At 43.3% G+C, this 18774-nt stretch overlaps 1 protein-coding gene across 1 annotated transcript; it reads right to left on the reverse strand.

Moving 5' to 3' along the window:
• Window positions 1-2614: 2614 nt before the first annotated feature.
• Window positions 2615-12172, reverse strand: slc23a1 (solute carrier family 23 member 1; the record flags this gene model as incomplete). Its single annotated transcript, XM_079283271.1, has 13 exons — window positions 2615-2856; window positions 3433-3528; window positions 5923-6066; window positions 6188-6317; window positions 6954-7059; window positions 7135-7282; window positions 9079-9235; window positions 9320-9440; window positions 10033-10214; window positions 10840-10907; window positions 11012-11100; window positions 11178-11335; window positions 12113-12172. Coding segments are annotated over 13 exons (1701 nt in total), but the record flags the coding sequence as incomplete, so codon positions are not given.
• Window positions 12173-18774: the final 6602 nt, after the last annotated feature.

Raw genomic sequence — 18774 nt, forward strand, 5'->3', positions numbered from 1 at the left:
GGGTTGAGTTGGTATCATTGTGAATAGGTAATTTATTTTAGGAAGTATTGTCATTTTAACGAGATATTCTGCCCATGAGTGATAATGGTAAGTTCATCCAGCGGAGGAGGTCGTCATTTATTGTTTTAAGTAATGGAGTGAAGGTTTTGTAGGAAGAGCAATATATCATCTGCATAGAGACTGATCTTGTGATGGGTGTTGAGTGTTTGAATTCCTTTTATGTAGATGTTCTGACGAATGGCTGCAGCTAACGGTTCAATGAAAATGGTGATAAGTGAGGGAGAGAGTGGGCATCGTTGCCTAGTCCCCCTGTGCAGTGTGAAGCTTTGTGAGGTTTGTCTATTAGCAGACAGTGGCTGACGGTGAAGTATATAGAATTTTAAGCCAGTTAATATGATTCCCCAAAGCCAAACCTTTGTAATGTGCTTGTGAGAAATGTTGAGTTTACTCTGTCAAAGGCTTTTTCTGCATCCAAGGAGGCTATGATGGTACCAGTTTGTTGTAATGATGAGTAATTGATTAAATTAAATAGTCTGCGTGTGTTAGTGGATGAATGTCTACCTTTGATAAAGCCGGTTTGATCTGGATGAATTATGGATGGAGTGACTTTGTCTAATCTGTGAGTTAATGCCTTAGTGATGATTTTAATATCTACATTGAGAAGAGAAATGAGACGGTAACTAGAAGGAAGAGTTGGATCTGTTTGATTTGAGGAGGAGTGATATACTGGCTGTGTTCATGTTGGCTGGAAATTGCAAATTTTGTTTTATTTCAGTTATCATTTTGTTAAAGAGTGGAGCTAGAATGAACCAGAAGTGTTTGTAGAACTCAGCTGGGAAGCCATCGGGACCTGGTGCTTTGTTATTGGGCATCAGATTGAGAGCAGTAAAAAGTTCGTCCTGTGTTAATGGTGAGTCAAGTATGTTGATTTGTTCTTTGTTAAGCTGTGGTAAATCAATGCTGTTGAGAAATGAATTGATGTCTTCTTGATTTGGGTTATTTTTAGATGAATATAGATTGGCATAAAAACTTCTGAAGATTTTATTTATTTCATCGGGTGAATTTGTGGGCTTCCCTGCAGAGTCCTTGATGATTGAGATTGTTGTTTTTTCTTTATTTAATTTAATTTGCCAAATATTTACCGGATTTATTGCTGTGGTGAAAATTTTCTTGTCTAAGTCTGTGTATGAGGAATTGAGTTTTATTATTTATAATTTCATTTTAATTCGTTCTGGGTTTCCGTTGTTGGGTTACTTGCATTTATGGTTTAGAGTCGGTTGATTTGTTGTTCCAGTTCAGCTTCTTGTTGTTTTTCTTTCTTTTTTTGTAAACAGAGAATGAGATGATTATTCCTCTAAAAACTGCTTTCCATGTTTCCCACAGAAGGGTTGGTGATGACTCTGGGGAATCATTTATTTCTAAGGACGCCCACTCTTTTTTAATAAGACTATCAAACTGAGGGTCTTTGAGAAGAGATGTATTGAAGTGCCATCTAGTGATAGGTTTATGTAGGGTAACTCTGTTCCAAATAAATGTTACGGGAGCATGGTCGCTAATAATGATAGGATGGATCTTGGAGTCTGAAATATTAGATATGATTGAATTGCTGTTGAGGAAGAAGTCAATGCGTGAGTATGAGTGGTGAACTGGTGAGAAGAATGAGTATTCTCTTGAGTTTGGGTGCTGTAATCGCCAAATATCGCCAAGACCAAAATCACTCATGAACTGTTTTATCATGTCTGTGGATTGCCAGGTACGCTTATTATTTGGATTTTTAGATCTGTCCACTGATGGGTCGATAACTGTGTTGAAATCACCTCCTGTTATGACTGGGCAGTTACAAATGTTTGAGAAGGATAAAAAAATATTACGAAAAAAGGATGGGTCATCAGTGTTTGGGCCATAAACATTACAGATTGTGACTGGACTATTGTTGATGGATATTTTATGACGATAAAACGGCCTTCAGGATCGGTGATGGTGGAATTATGGACAAAATAAAATTTTTTGTTAATTAAAACATTATTGTTATAATATTAGTTTTTAAAATATTGGTGTAAATTTGATTTTGAAAATGTACTAGGCTATCATCATGAAACGGTTTTCATATTTTGAGGATTAACCAATTAAATCCCGTAATGTTGTAGAACCGACTTGATCAATGACTTTCCTTCAAAGGAGGCCAGAAGAAAGGTCGTACTTCTCAAAGTACTTTTTATGGTCTTTTATACTTTTTATACTCGTTTTTTAAAAGATCGTAGTTATCGTCTGCCTCAAGGTTTCTATATCCACAAGATGATTTGTACGTTCAATGTTTTTTGTTATCAAAGAAGCAGATATTTTGTAAAACGTTTATTAATCTTTTGTTTTGATATTCAAAAAGGAGTGTCATGTTTATCTAAACTTTAGACGAGCTCCATCTGCGAGGATCACTGTCGTACTTTAATAAAATCTCGTAATCTGAATTTATCCACGGCAAAATCAATTATGAAGGCAAAATCAGCAGATTAATAAATCACCAGTAAAACATTCACAAATATGATGAACTGAAGATTTATGTCAACAACAGACTAAAACAGTTCAGTCACATCACAGGTTTGATTCCCACTCAAACCTTGGTACCCGGCAGGTCGATGTCAGGCGCTTCCTCCTCTCCTCTTTCTTTCACCTCCTCCTCCTCCTCCTCAGGCAGCTGCAGGGGGTCAGAAGCCTGGAAACCTCTGAAGGAGGGGCTGATGGGAAAGCGTCTGAGCCATCGAGTCCGTCTGACCAGACCCATCCCCAAAGGAAGATCATACGAGGAGGAAGAGGAGGAAGAGGACCTCCACTCAACTAAACCTCGCTCCTGCTTGGAACCTGGGGACAAACAAAGAACACCCACCAATGATAAACATAAAGAAAGTGAGTCATTGCAGATTTTAATGTTACATATAATGGTGAGGATCATGTTAGTCACTAACATATGTGACGATCCCTCCCATCCACTAGGGGTCTGTGTCCTGTTTGCTGCCTACTCTGTCTTTCAGGATGTTAATTTGCAGCTAACGAGCCCACCTGAGCCTGCTGGAAATGTCCGGCTATAAAGATGCACCACCCGAACATGGCGAGGAGCCTCCCCTCCTCTCCACGCCGAGCTGCTTAATTTGATTGATTCTTTGGTTGTTTGTTTGAGTTTAGTTTGGTTATTTGTTCGTTAAATAAATGCCTATTTATTACTTTTATCACTCGTCTTGTCTCCCTTATGTTGCAGCCTTTGAGCCAGGTCGTAACACATATAATGGTGAGTATCTAGTCTCTGATGTTCAGACCGACATCAGTCTCATATCTGTGTTGTATAGCTTAGCATAAAGTATCTAACGTTTTATCTGGTTTGTTAAAAAAACTACAGAAAGTGACCTGTGTGTGTTGTATAAGTGTGTTAGTGTAGGTTACCTGGTATTGTGTTGTCGAGACAAAAAGCCAGGAAACCTCCAACAAACATCTCGGTGGACAGAAGAACCGTCAGGATCTGATCCAGCTCGGCAAGACCTGAGCATAGAACACTGATTTGTAGGATTTACGTCGACACAAATTTATAAAATACATCCCGTTCTATTTTGTGAAAACTCGATTGAAATTCAGATCAAAATGCTTCAACACTGACACACAAGAAAGTGGGGGGCAGAGGAGGACAGACCTCTGCTGTTGTCCTTTCGGAAAAGAAATGATACCGTGGAAATTGTGAACCCTATGTTGACATAAAAACAATCATTTTATTTAGGCCTTTAAAACAGAGTCCAGCCCTGAAGGACCCGTGCAGCAGTTGACGGATGGTGACGGACTGCTGCACGGGCACCAGATTACTGACAGACTTCTAATGACACATGAAACCCACGAGGTTCATTCCTATCAAGAGCCTGCAGTGATTGTTTTTAAGAAATCCTGTAGGTCATAATTTTACTGCTTCACTTGTCAGTGAACATAAGAAAGTAGAGAAAAGTAGCCAACTGGTGTTGCAATAATAATTGTAGTTACATAGCCCGTTTTAAGCTTAGGCACAAAGTGCTTTCAGATTCAAAGATTTACAGTGAAGATTGAAAGTAAGTTAAAATATTTGTAAAGCCCCTATTGCAAATGCAAAATAAGATAAATAACAAAATGAATGAATTAATTAATTAACGCCGACAATTATTTTATTGCGCGTTAACGCATTTTTTTATTTGTTTTTATTTTGAAAGTCCGTTGCTCACTGGCAGCGGTGGAGGAATGGAGACTAATGGACATTGCTGTGTCAGCAGACACTTACATGTTAGTGCACCTATATGCTGACATTCACCGTAAACGCATTCCAACGGCACAGATCGGGAGCGAGCGAAGGACTTTGAAAGTTAGCGGAAAGATTAACGTGAGACAACATCCGGTTTCTTCAGACGAATATCCGGTTTTCAGAATAAGATGCCAACAAAGTATGAATTATATTCACATTAAGTGTAAAACATGCTGCATCTCGTGAGTTAAAGGGAAAATACACCTAAATTGTGGGTAAAGTGTCTATTCTTTGATCGCTGGGTAACCATCATTACCTCGGAGTTACAGCATTATATTGATGAACAGTAGAGCTGCATTCACATGCTCTGACTGTCATGAAGACAACACACACATGGAGATTAAATGTGCTGAAACATGTTCCTGTTGCACAGCAGTGGAACGTTTCACACACAGTCACACTGAGCACAGATATAGAAGAGATAGAACTGCTGCTGTGTGAAGAGAATACTGCTGCTAACAACAACCTGATGTGTTTAAAGTGTTTACAAACCAAATGTTATTGACCTTTTGTTCATATAGCAGTACTTTAAAATAAAAGTGCACAATACACTACTTTTGAATTCATTATTGAACTTTGCCATTAGTGGGGCGGCTTAGTCCAATTATTCAAAATAATTGTGCATTTTGCAAAAGTGCAAAAAGGCTGCCCTTCAGTGCACAGCCCTCTGTGAGTGTGAAGGGGACTGCACATGACGATGAGTCAACAACATACATGTACTTGTGGCAATGCTGAATTGTTAACATGACACTGTTTATTTACACGTATCTTCAGTACCGGTATATACCTAGCCTCAGATACCAGCACACCTAGCCTCAAATACTAGACCATGTAGCATGTCAGTATTATACCTAAGACATTTACAGAACTAAGACATTCTTTTCAAAGTATTGTGTTGAATCCAATATGGCGGACATAAAGAGAGAATTTCAAGTGGCCCAATATCTGAAAATGTTCGCAACATATTAATGTACATTTGCGCCAAATTTGGTGCTTGTATCACAAAATGCACAACAGGTTTGCTATGCCGCCCCACTATTACGTAACAATGTGATTAATCGCAAAAAATCCATGCGATTAAAAATGTTAATCGTTGCCCAGCACTAAAATTAACATGACGCTGTGGGTTGGGTTTCCTTCTGTCTTCAATACTTTGAGTCACCAGCACCCACTGATGTACAGGTGGGAAACAGAAAATCTCTAGGATTACAACTTTATCCAGAGAAACAACATGATGTTATTGAACTGGTCAAAGAGACATGAAACCATTCTGATTACATCTGTCTTTAACATCAGCAGTAGCAGTTACCAAAACAGTAGCCCTATATTAGACTCATTGACATACTGCGTTCCCTAGCCCTAAAAACTAAATTAACCATCACAACTAAAAGCCGGACCCCAACCCTTACCCTAACCTAAATTCATTGTACCTGAAACCTCATTGTAAACTGAAACTTAAAACCAAGTCTGAACCCTCAAACAGGCCTTTGAATGTCTGAACAAAAGTGAGGGCCAGCAAAAACGTCCTCACGTTCCAAAAATGTCCTGCCTCTGAAGGTCCAACACTCAAATTGGTCCACACAAAGATAGTTGTTGGAGTAGACACACACACACACCTGTATTAATGGAGCCGGGGTGTTTGTCCAAGTACGTTGGCAGAGTCAGACCAAAGAACATCGAGAATCCCAGAACAAAAAGATTTCTTGATGAGTTCAAATCCACGAACTGCAGGTTGGAGAGACCGACGGCTGTGATCATACCTGAGAAAAATCAACACACTTGGATTATTATTACCTCACAAACACACCTGGATTAGTATGACCCCAGAAACACACCTGTAAAGGTAGTTGTTAACTCGTGTTACCTGTGAGTGTAACTCACCAAAAAGAGTGCAGAACATTCCTCCAAGGATAGGATCTGGCAGGGATGCGAACAGAGCCGTGAACTTCCCAACTGACCCCAATATTAACATGATACCAGCTCCGTACTGCACCACACGCCTGCTGCCAACCTGTAATCAGGGTCAGCGATTCAAACATCCACCCCATGAACTGAAGAGAACACTTTCTGTCTGCAGATGTCAGGTATGAGTCCAGGTGACATGATTTGAGAATATTTGTATTTTTCAGTTACACTAGATTAATTTAGCAGATGCAAAAACTTGAGTATGTCTCACAAAAAACAGCCGAAGGTGTTTAACTTTTAGCAGAGAGTTTGGTTTTACTTGGAGGCAAGAAAGAGCGGTTCTCTCACTGCCCTGTAGACCAGAACCAACAAGGAGCCAAGGTCTGAGCAGATGTCTGGAACTAGTGGCCGACACCCTGACTACCAGTTAACAAAGGTCTGAGGACTAGCTACAGAGGTCTGGGGACTAGTTGCATAGGTTTGCAGACTACTTACAGAGGTCTGAGATTTAGCTTTGGTGGTCTGAGGACTAGTTGCAGAGGTGGCGGACTAGTTGCAGAGGTGTGTGGATAACTTGCAGAGATCGAAGGACTAGTTGCAAGAGGTCATGGGATCCTGATCCTTTATGATCAGGGACATCAGAAAATTACCAACTAGTCTGTACTCAATCACTTCTCGTCCAGAACCAGTACATTTCTACCAAACAAACAAACCCCTCACAGGTGGGTGTGGCCTCAGTTACCTTGGTGATGCCCAGAACGCCTATATTTGGACTGGAGGAGGTGGAGCCGTTTCCAGTCCCTAAAAGACCAGCAATGATGCAGCAAACGCCTTCAGTGAAGATTCCCCTGAAACAAACAAAAACAATCAACCACCTGTGGGAGCGAAGACTTCCAGATCAGACAACATTACTTCCTGTTTACCTGTTAATGGCGTGGACTGGAGGGGGTGTGGCTCCAGACAGACGAGCACAGGCGTAATAATCACCAATCGATTCCACAATGCCCGCCATGGTGGCACTCAGCATCCCCAACACCCCGGCAACCGTTACCACTGGCAACCCCCACTGGCCTATCACAGACCAGAGACAAGAAGTCAGTTTTTTCTCAGATCAAGATGGCACCGCGGATGGCAGCATTGGTACTGCGCTCTCTCGTACTTTTTCTGTTTTTGTTTGTCCTGTTTCCAGCTCTCTGTCTCTGATCACATTCAGTAGAGAGGAACTTTTAAATATCTGTCTATCCACTGGCGAACCTTTTCGCCGCATTTCATCGAACCAGAAGGTTTTTCAGAGATTTTAGTTGGAGGAGCAGCGGCTCTACTCTGAATTTATCAGACGCGAACGAGGGAAGCGAGCAGGAGCGCTCGTTAATCTGCATCGACGGGGACTCAGAACTGCGCTCCCATCAATTCACCTGGCGAATGTCCACTCTCACTTAGAAACACTTTTCATCGACCCTAACCCCTAACCCTTTTTATTCACCGCGGGAGTTTTCCTCATTCATTCTAGTCTGTTTACATCCCACCACAGGCCTGTGTGAGTGAGGTGCTCCAACACCTGGCTTAGCAGATCAACAACATGGAGCACAAACACCCAGACTCCCTGCTCATTGTTCTTGGGGACTTTAACAGAGCAAACCTCAGCGAAGAATTACCAAAATACAGACATATTAAGTGTAGCACCAGGGACAAAAACACACTGGACCACTGATACACTGTAATAAAGGATGCATATTGCTCAGTATCCTGTGCAGCTTTGGGACTCTCTGATCATTGTCTGGTCCATCTTCTCCTGACCTACAGGCAGAAATTAAAATCTGCTACGCCTGTGGTAAAGACTGTGAGGAGATGGACCAACGAGGCAAAGCTGGAGCTACAGTCCTGCTTTGCCTGCACTGATTGGAGTGTTTTCGAGGCTGCTGCTACAGACCTGGATGGGCTCACTGACACATCATACATCAGTTTTTGTGAGAACATGTGTGTGCCAAAAAAAATCTTCTACACATTCAACAACAATACACCTGGTTCACTGAAAAACTCAGGCAGCTTTGTCAGGCTAAGGAGGAGGACTACAGAAGTGGGGACAGGATCCTGTACAACCAGGCCAGAAACACATTGACGAGGGAGATCAAGGTAGCTAACAGAAGCTACACTGAAAAGGTGGAGAAGAAGTTTTCAGCCAATGACCCCTCGTCAGTTTGAAGAGGCCTGGAAGTACTCACCAACTACAGGAGACCATCCCCCCCCCCCCACTGAGGCCAATCACCAACTGGCTGACGACCTGAATGTTTTCGACTGCAGGTTTGATAAGCCCACTTTCACACACCCCACCTGCCCCATCATCAAACAACGACCTACACCCCCTGCCTCCTTCTCACCTCTTCCAACCGACCCCCCACTGGCACTGAGGATCTGCAAAGAGGATATGAGTCGGCTCTTCCACAGACAGAAGATCAGGAAGGCACCAGGCCCAGACGGTGCCTGGCGTACATACATGGCCAATAAAGCTGATTGTGATCTATGTTCATGTCATTAACATCAGCCGCTCACAGTTGGCCAGAACATCTGGTCTAAAAATGGATTGTACCTGCGTGTTTTTTTTGTTTCATTTGACATCACAAGATCAACTGTTTCTTATCAAAGTTGTTTTAATTCTCGTATTTTCGGTCCCACATTTTAACATCTGTTAAATACAAGGATCTTAAACTTGGACAGTCGTCAATGAGAAAGTGGTCAAAGCTAGTTCAACAGTCTGTGACGTCACAGAAGGTTGAACTATTTTTAGACCAGATGTTCTGGCCAACTGTGAGCGGCTGATGTTAATGACAGGTGTGAAGCCTGTGATTGGCTGATTTCAGCTTTCTTACAGGGGTAGGGTACTCTGAACCAGGGTGATGAAGCCATGATGTCACCACGGGCATCTGTCCGGGCCTTGTGTCCATAGGTATCAGGGTTGCTCGGCAACATGTTGGTGAGCGTGAGAATGTAACAAACGAGCCAAACCAACATGATGGCGAGGATGATCTGAGAGAGATGTCAGAGTCAGAAAGTTAAAGAGAACCAACATCTGAGGGACTGACATGATCTGACACTTTATTTCTCATTTACAGGAAACATTTTGAAGATCTGGACTCTGGTGGAGGTCAGTCCTTGCTTCCTGCTATAAACAGGAACAGGAAGTGAAGTCTCTCTCAGGTACTGAGCAAACAGCACGATGAGCAAAATACACCTGCAGAGACACAGAGAGAGGCAGTTAGAGAGAGAGAGAGAAAGACAGCGGTCTACACTCTCAATGGAGTACAAGTAGAGGGCCATCAGCAGCCTGTTTTTAACCCCCTAACCCAGACCACGAGAGGTCCTCAGAGATGTGATTTCCCTTATATCTGAAGGTTCAACCCTCTCCTCAGTCTCTGTAGATGTGTAGTGGGACAGGCTCCGCTCGGTGCTTCCACAATTCAAAAAGGTATTTTGTTTTGGTGGTGTTCAGCCGACTTGTCTCCTGAGATCAGTCCAACCATAAAGGTGTCGTCCCCAACTTTGATGATGGTGTTGGTCGGACAGGTTTGAGGGCAGTCACAGGTGTATAGAGGGTTAGGGTTAGACAGACTAGTATAACTGGTGGACAGACAGAGAGGTGGACAGACCAGTATACAGACCAGTACGTCTGGAAAGATTGTAGTGAATAATGAGCTCTCTATGAAGAACATTCTCAATAATAGAAGCGCTACGGGGACAAATTCCATCCACTGATTCACTCTTTAAGCAAACTGATGGGAATCAAAGGTGGGACAGACAGACAGGTGGACAGACAGGTTTCTCACAGTGCTGACAGGCCCCAGTGAGACCCAGCTCTGTCTCCAGCTGTGGTGAAGACAGACAGGCCGATCAGTGAGACAGTTGGAGTGATGGTGAGCGGGCCGATGTACTCCAGCAGCAAACCTGGCAACCCACACAGACCAATCACAAGCTCTACAGCACTGGACACGATGATGGCCCCCTGGATCTGAAACACAGAGAAATAACTACAGATTAACAAACAAAAGAAGTCTTCACACCCACAGAAAGCAACTGTGCTCTGAAGAACTACAGCTGGACAGTTTAAGTCGAATATTTAAAATACTAATCTGTCTGCTGCAGCTGGAGAATCCTGACCCTGAGATACTAGGACCTCAGACTGGGAGGTACACTGTCCCAGTGCTCACTCGGGTTCCCAGTCTAATGAAAGCAAGAGAACCAATCCAGAGGTCTCCCTTACTGACCCTCTTCACATCTCGAATGCACCTTCAGATTCTGTTCATGAGTACATGTTGGACTTCCTGCTGAGAACACAGTGTGACAGTGTGAGACCCTGATAGTCGGAGCAAAGCCTCAAGTCCGGTTCAGGAGTTCCTCAGTGTTCCTTCCTCGTGCCGGTCTGAGATAAGACCCAACTTTCCCATCATAAGAATGGTTTGACCTCTTAGAAGCCGACTGACAGTCCTTCTCCATGACCTCCCTGAACTCCTCCCACAGAGCTTTTGCTTCAGTAACCACTAAAGCTACAGTCCATCTAACTTCCTGATACCGGTCTGCTGCTTCAAGGGTCACCTGGACCAATCAAACCCACTGCAGAAATAATCATCATGTACCTCTCTGATGCGTGGCTGCCAGATGTGTGAGGTGTTGAGTGGAAGACTCCAGTTCCCATAAATCTCCTCTGCAGAGGAAAGAAACAACAAATCCCTTTATTATTATCATGTTACTGTTGTTTCCTTACAATATGTCAGCATTTCAATCATCCGAACAGAGAGAATGTCTCACCCTCGCTGGGACACCGCCAACGGTCAAGACCGAGGATCGCTTGGGCAGGAATCAAGAAAGCAAATGCACTGGCCTGAAAGAGAGGAAGCCTACACACACACACACACGTCAGACTCATCAGACTCATCAGACTCACCCACACTCACCCTCACTCACCCTCACTCACCTGACCCCTACGGTGGTCTGGATCAGAGTTGTGATACCAACTGTGGTGAAAATGGTTCCGACTAGCTGACTGATGGTGTTCTGGTCTCGACCGATACACATGGCCTCCGCCAGAAGAAACGGCACCGCTACAGTGCCGCTGAAACATGTCAGATAATGCTGAAGACAGATAAGGAAAGGTGACATCAGTATCAAACCTCCTTCCAGTCTCGCTGGCTTGTCTCTGAGCTTTTCTTCTGGTGCTTCTAGTTAAACTGTCAGAAACATGTTTTCTTTTTAACTGTGCAGCAAAGCTCCGGCTGCAGTGTCCTGATCTGAAACAAAATGTCGAAATGGACCTCCTCTCCGTCCGTAGTGTCCCATCACAACAAAGCGTTACATCTATGGAGTTCTGTAGAGATGCTGTGTTTTTGATTTAATGAATACATTTCAGGGAATTTGCCGATGAAGAAAACAGAATCAGTTTATTGGTTTGTGTAAACATACTTACTGCACATTACTGGTGTAATAAAGTGATTTTGTCAAACAATGTGTGTAGTTTGGAAGCTTTGGACCATCATCCTCAGCCCTCACTTTATTCTGGAAACCAAAGGGATAAAGTTCATAACAAACGTACTACAACAAAGAATGTTGGAATCACTCAGTGGAATCTGCTGGATGAGAAGAACCTCAAAATAAAACCACACCACTGTTATTAAAAAGGAGTAAAAATATCTAACCTCACAGATACCAATCAGAAATATTTTTAATGGACACAAGGGGCTAAAATTAAGTTTTGCCAGATCTTAAACCTTTGGTAAATATATCAACTCAGACTAATCCAAATCTAAACCCAAGTCTAAACCCAGTATAATCCCGACCTAACTGAATCAGACCAATATAAACCAGTCTGAACCCAATCTCAAACCTGTAATCCCAGTATATTCACAATGTTACCTGTAGTCCAAGTAGAATACACAGGTACCAGGGTGGGACATCTTCGATGGTGTAAATCATGTCTGACCTTGCCCCCTGCGCTCCTATTGGCTGTTTATTGTTTCCTTCACCTTCCATTGGCAGGTTAGCCCCGTCTGCCTTGTGGCTCCGCCCCTTTGCTAGGTTATCATGACTCTGATTGGACAAACAGATGGATAAACACACCTGTTAATGTGGGAAATAAGACATTTATAGAACACAAGCACAAGTTACAAAGTGCAGAATAGAGGTGTAATAATACAAAGGAGCATGTTTGGTTCCTACCTCGGTTTACGAGCCACTGTTTGGTTCCTACCTCGGTTTATGAGCCACGGTTTGGTTCATGAGCCACGGTTTGGTTCACGAGCCACGGTTTGGTTCCTACCTCAGTTTATGAGCCACGGTTTGGTTCCTACCTCGGTTTCTGAGCCACGGTTTGGTTCCTACCTCGGTTTATGAGCCACGGTTTGGTTCCTACCTCGGTTTATGAGCCACGGTTTGGTTCCTACCTCGGTTTATGAGCCAAGATTTGGTTCCTACCTCGGTTTATGAGCCACTGTTTGGTTCCTACCTCGGTTTAGTTCATGATCCATGGTTTAGTTCCTATCTCACGATCAATAAATTACTAATCAGAACACAATCATTAACTTGCTCATCACAATACGATCAACAACCAACCAATCAGAATAAGAGACTGGAACATGTTCTAAGATGGCGCCGCCGACGATGGCAGCCTCGGTACTTCGCTCTCGTCCTTTTTCTGTTTTTGTGTGTTTGTCCTGTTTCCAGCTCTCCTTCTCTGATCACATTCAGCAGAGAGGAACTTTTAAACATCCGTTTATCCACTGGCCAAACCTTTTCGCCGGTTTTCATCGAACCAGGAAGTTTTACAGACATTTTGGTCGGGGGAGCAGCGGCTCCACTCGGAATCTATCGGAGACGCCGAAGAGGGAAGCGAGCTGGCGTGCTCGTTAATCTGCGCCGACGGGGACTCAGAACTGCGCTCCCGTCAATTCACCTGGCGAATGTCCGCTCTCTGGCCAACAAGATGGATGAGCTGCTGCTCCTCAACAAACTAAAAAAGGACTTTAGCAGATCCGCTGCCCTGTGCTTCACTGAAACCTGGCTCGGTGAGCACATCCCGGACAGCGCACTTCATCTGCCGGGCTTCCAACTCCTCCGAGCGGACCGCGTAACGGCGCTGTCGGGGAAAACGAGGGGAGGCAGAATCTGCTTCTATATTAATGAAGGTTGGTGTACAGATGTCACAGTGTCAAAGGAATCATGCAGCCCTCACTTGGAAACACTTTTCATAGACTGCAAACCTTTTCATTCAGCGCAGGAGTTTTCCTCATTCATCCTGGTCGGTGTTTACATCCCACCACAGGCCTGTGTGAGTGAGGCGCTCCAACACCTGGCTGAGCAGATCACCAACATGGAGCATAAACACCCAGACTCCCTGCTCATTGTTCTTGGGGACTTCAACAGAGCAAACCTCAGCAAAGAACTGCCTAAATACAGACAGCATATTAAGTGTAGCACCAGGGACAAACACACACTGGACCACTGCTACACTGTAATAAAGGACGCATATCGCTCAGTACCCCGTGCAGCTTTGGGACTCTCTGATCACTGTTTGATTCATCTTCTCCCGACCTACAGGCAGAAATTAAAATCTGCAACGCCTGTGGTGAAGACTGTGAAGAGATGGACCAACGAGGCAAAGCTGGAGCTACAGTCCTGCTTTGCCTGCACTGATTGGAGTGTTTTCGAGGCTGGTGCTACAGACCTGGATGGGCTCACTGACACTGTGACATCGTATATCAGTTTTTGTGAGGACATGTGTGTGCCGACTAAAACCTTCTGCACATTCAACAACAATAAACCCTGGTTTACTGAAAAACTCAGGCAGCTTCGTCGGGCCAAGGAGGAGGCCTACAGAAGTTGGGACAGGATCCTGTACAACCAGGCCAGAAACACAGAGACGAGGGCGATCAGGGTAGCTAAGAGAAGCTACACTGAAAAGCTGAAGAACAAGTTTTCAGCCAACGACCCCTCGTCAGTTTGGAGAGGCCTGGAAGTACTCACCAACTACAGGAGACCATCCCCCCCCCACTGAGGCCAATCACCAACTGGCTGACGACCTGAATGCCTTCTCCCGCAGGTTTGATAAGCCTACCCTCAACCCCCCCCCCCCCACCTGCCCCATCATCAAACAACCATCTACACCCCCTGCCTCCTCATCTCTCCCAACCGACCCCCCACCGGCACTGAGGATCTGCGAAGAGGATGTGAGTCGGCTCTTTCACAGACAGAAGATCAGGAAGGCATCAGGCCTAGATGGTGTGTCACCCTCCTGCCTGAAAGGCTGTGCTGACCAGCTGGCCCCCATCTTCACAAAGACCTTCAACCGATCACTGGAGCTGTGTGAAGTTCCCTCCTGTTTCAAATGCTCCACGATCATCCCGGTCCCCAAGAAATCCTCCATCACAGGATTAATGACTACAGGCCCGTCGCCCTGACGTCTGTGGTCATGAAGTCCTTTGAGAGACTGGTGTTGACCCACCTGAAGAACATCACAAGTCCCCTGCTGGACCCCCTGCAGTTTGCCTACCGTGCAAACAGGTCGGTGGATGATGCAGTCAACATGGGACTGCATTACATGCTGCAACACCTCGACTCCCCAGGGACATATGCAAGGGTTCTGTTCGTGGACTTCAGCTCCGCGTTCAACACCATCATCCCAGCAATACTCCAATCCAAACTCTCCCAGCTCACTGTGCAGCCTCCACCTGTCAGTGGATCACAAACTTCCTGACTGACAGGACGCAGCAGGTGAGGCTGGGAAAAATCACATCCAGCACCCGGACCATCAGCACTGGCGCCCCCCAGGGATGTGTGCTCTCCCCACTGCTCTTCTCCCTCTACACCAACAACTGCACCTCAGAGGACCCAACAGTCAAACTCCTGAAGTTCGCAGACGACACAACGGTCATCGGCCTCATCAGGGACGGTGATGAGTCTGCATACAGACGGGAGGCTGAACGGCTGGTCCTCTGGTGTGGTCAGAACAACCTGGAGCTGAACAAGCTCAAGACTGTGGAGATGGCAGTGGACTTCAGGAGGAGCCCCCCAACACTGCCCCCCCTCCCCCCCCTCACCATACACAACAACACTGTGTCTGCTGTGGAGACCTTCAAGTTTCTGGGATCCACAATCTCCCAGGACCTGAAGTGGGCTCCCAACATCAACACCATCAGGAAAAAGGCCCAGCAGAGGTTGTACTTTCTGCGCCAGCTCAGGAGGTTCAACCTGCCTCAGGAGCTGCTGATTATTTTCTACTCAGCCATCATCCAGTCTGTTCTCTGCTCCTCCATCACTGTGTGGTTTGGATTGGCCACCAAACAGGACAGAAACAGACTGCAATGGATTGTTAGGTCTGCGGAGAGGATCATTGGTTCCAGCCTGCCCTCCATCCTGGACTTGTACACCTCCAGAGTCAGGAAGCGTGCAGGAAAGATCACTGCAGACCCTTCACATCCTGGACACAAGCTGTTCCAACTCCTCCCCTCTGGTAGGCGCTACAGGGCTCTGTACGTCAAGACCACCAGACACAGGAACAGCTTCTTTCCACTGGCCATCACTCTCATGAACAATAAATAGGTTATACTACACTATTACCACCACATACAACTCATGCCATTGTCTATAGGTTGATGTTCACATACATGTGTGTATATATATATATATATATATATATATATATATATATATATATATATATATATATATATATATATATATATATATATATATATATATATATATATATATATATATATATATATATATATATATATATATATATATATATATATATATATATATATATATATATATCTACACTTTTTTCTCTTGGATATATATTTATACTTATATTATGGCTAAATGTTTATACCTACATCCATTCTACTTTTTTTGCTGCCCTTTTTATTCTTTATACATATATTTTCTTGTTTATTGTAAATTTGTGTTTGTACATTGAGAGCGGAGTGGAAACCGGAGACAAATTCCATGTATGCGTAAGCACACATGGCCAATAAAGCTGATTCTGATTCTGACATGGAGCGATTTAATTATTACATCATAATGGACAGAAGTGACATCATCAACACGAGTCACTGCTCTCATAAACCGACCAGCTCGTGTTAGTTAACCAGACTGGTTAACTGGTTAGGTTTAACACCAACACTATTCTGGAATAATATTCTGTGGAGTTTCTTCAAGTAATTTGTTTAAAAATGTATCTTTATAAAGAAAAGTCTCTGTGAGTCATGAACTCAAAACTAAACTAAAATCTGATTATGAACTTCATTCATTTAAAGTTTATTTAGAGTTTAAATGAACTCCTTAAACAGTAGAATCTGGAACATCCAGAAGGTACGCACACACACACACACACACACACACACACACACACACACTTTCATGTACTGTTCTGACTCGTTATTCTCAGTAAATCTTTTTTTTAAAATGTCATTACATCACATTTAAATATTGTTCATGTCTTCATCAAAACACATTTCCCCAAAATTCAGTTTGACACAATTTGCATGTTCGTAAACAGAATTTAAATAAAGCTTTATGAGTTTGAACAAAGTGAGTGAAACTTTTAAGCTAATGAACAAAATCACCTGCTCATGACCAACAATGATTGGCAGCAGACAGTTAGAGACAATAATAAATCAATAACCAATAATCAGTTTACCTTTGAGGTGTCTTCCATCTCAGCCGATCAACCCCCGAACAACAAAGAGAGAGCGAGACAGGTAGACGAGAGAGAGAGACAAGTGGCCCGAGAGAGCTTCAGGTGAAAGTCCACCAACATTAACTACAATTATTAACCTGCTCAGGTGACTTACTCTCTCCATCAGTGATTATTGGTTATTGATTATCACTCAGGTCCAAACTTCTGTTGTTATCACACAGTCACTTCCTGTTCACTGATGAAATGAACACCAGTCTCATTAACTAATCAATCAGCTGATATCAGATTCACCTGGAGCCTCCTCTCACACACACACACACACACTTTCATGTACTGTTCTGACTCGTTATTCTCAGTAAATCTTTTTTTTAAAATGTCATTACATCACATTTAAATATTGTTCATGTCTTCATCAAAACACATTTCCCCAAAATTCAGTTTGACACAATTTGCATGTTCGTAAACAGAATTTAAATAAAGCTTTATGAGTTTGAACAAAGTGAGTGAAACTTTTAAGCTAATGAACAAAATCACCTGCTCATGACCAACAATGATTGGCAGCAGACAGTTAGAGACAATAATAAATCAATAACCAATAATCAGTTTACCTTTGAGGTGTCTTCCATCTCAGCCGATCAACCCCCGAACAACAAAGAGAGAGCGAGACAAGTGGCCCGAGAGAGCTTCAGGTGAAAGTCCACCAACATTAACTACAATTATTAACCTGCTCAGGTGACTTACTCTCTCCATCAGTGATTATTGGTTATTGATTATCACTCAGGTCCAAACTTCTGTTGTTATCACACAGTCACTTCCTGTTCACTGATGAAATGAACACCAGTCTCATTAACTAATCAATCAGCTGATATCAGATTCACCTGGAGCCTCCTCTCACACACACACACACACACACGACTCTACTTCTCACTTGATTTATTACCTCAGTAAACATTGTAAACATGAGTTTATGGGGTGTCAAACTCATTTCCACTCTGGGCCACATCAGCATCACGGTCGCCCTCAAAGGGCCGGTTGTAACTGGAAGACTGTATAACTAACTTCTCCTAACATATTGTTAAATAACTCTCTGCATTTGATTATTGTTTATTCAAGTGTAAAGATATTGTACATGCAGTTATATGAATGTAAAATGATATTTAAACACATTTCTGTTATTAAAACATAAATCATTTTAATTGAGGGTTAATAAACCCACATGACTCTATCAAAGATCAAACTATTAAAGAAAATAACAAAGACAAATATCAAACACAAGTTCTGACATTAACTTTGTTCAAAGCTGTTTGTTCACCTCTCTGCATCACTAATGTTCCTCCCTGTCGTCGTCCTGTGCATGCAGCTACATCCAAGAGCTGCTCACTGAGAGTCAGGTCTGATGAACATGATAGATGATGTATCCGTGTTGTCTGTGCTTTCATCAACAGTTCATTACAAACACAAGTACCTGCTCGTCTCTTAGCTGCTGTGTTGTTAGATTGCTGCTAGTTCATCAACTCGTCTGCGATGGTGTTTCTTCACAAACTGACATTTGTAAAAGTCTGTATCTGGTCGGAGCTCTGCTCACATACCTTCAGCATGCACTGGGCTGTAGCTGTGTGAATATATTCTGCTGTGATTGCAGTCTGCCGTTTAATTCTTGGACAATTTGATGTTTTTCTTGGAGGCTAAATTTAGCTCCGTGTTTGGTGTCAAAATGCCGACGTGAATTGTATCCTTCATCACCGACACGCCTCATAACACAGAAGACAGACCCGTTGTTCTCCTTGAAGCACAAACTTGTATTCACTTTCCCATCTTTCATTACATTTTCTTGCCTCTGCATCAATTTTTCTCTTCGTGGACATTTTGGGATTAT

The sequence above is a fragment of the Melanostigma gelatinosum genome (genome assembly GCF_949748355.1).
Source record: "Melanostigma gelatinosum genome assembly, chromosome: 14".
In the NCBI taxonomy this organism is placed as follows: domain Eukaryota; kingdom Metazoa; phylum Chordata; class Actinopteri; order Perciformes; family Zoarcidae; genus Melanostigma; species Melanostigma gelatinosum.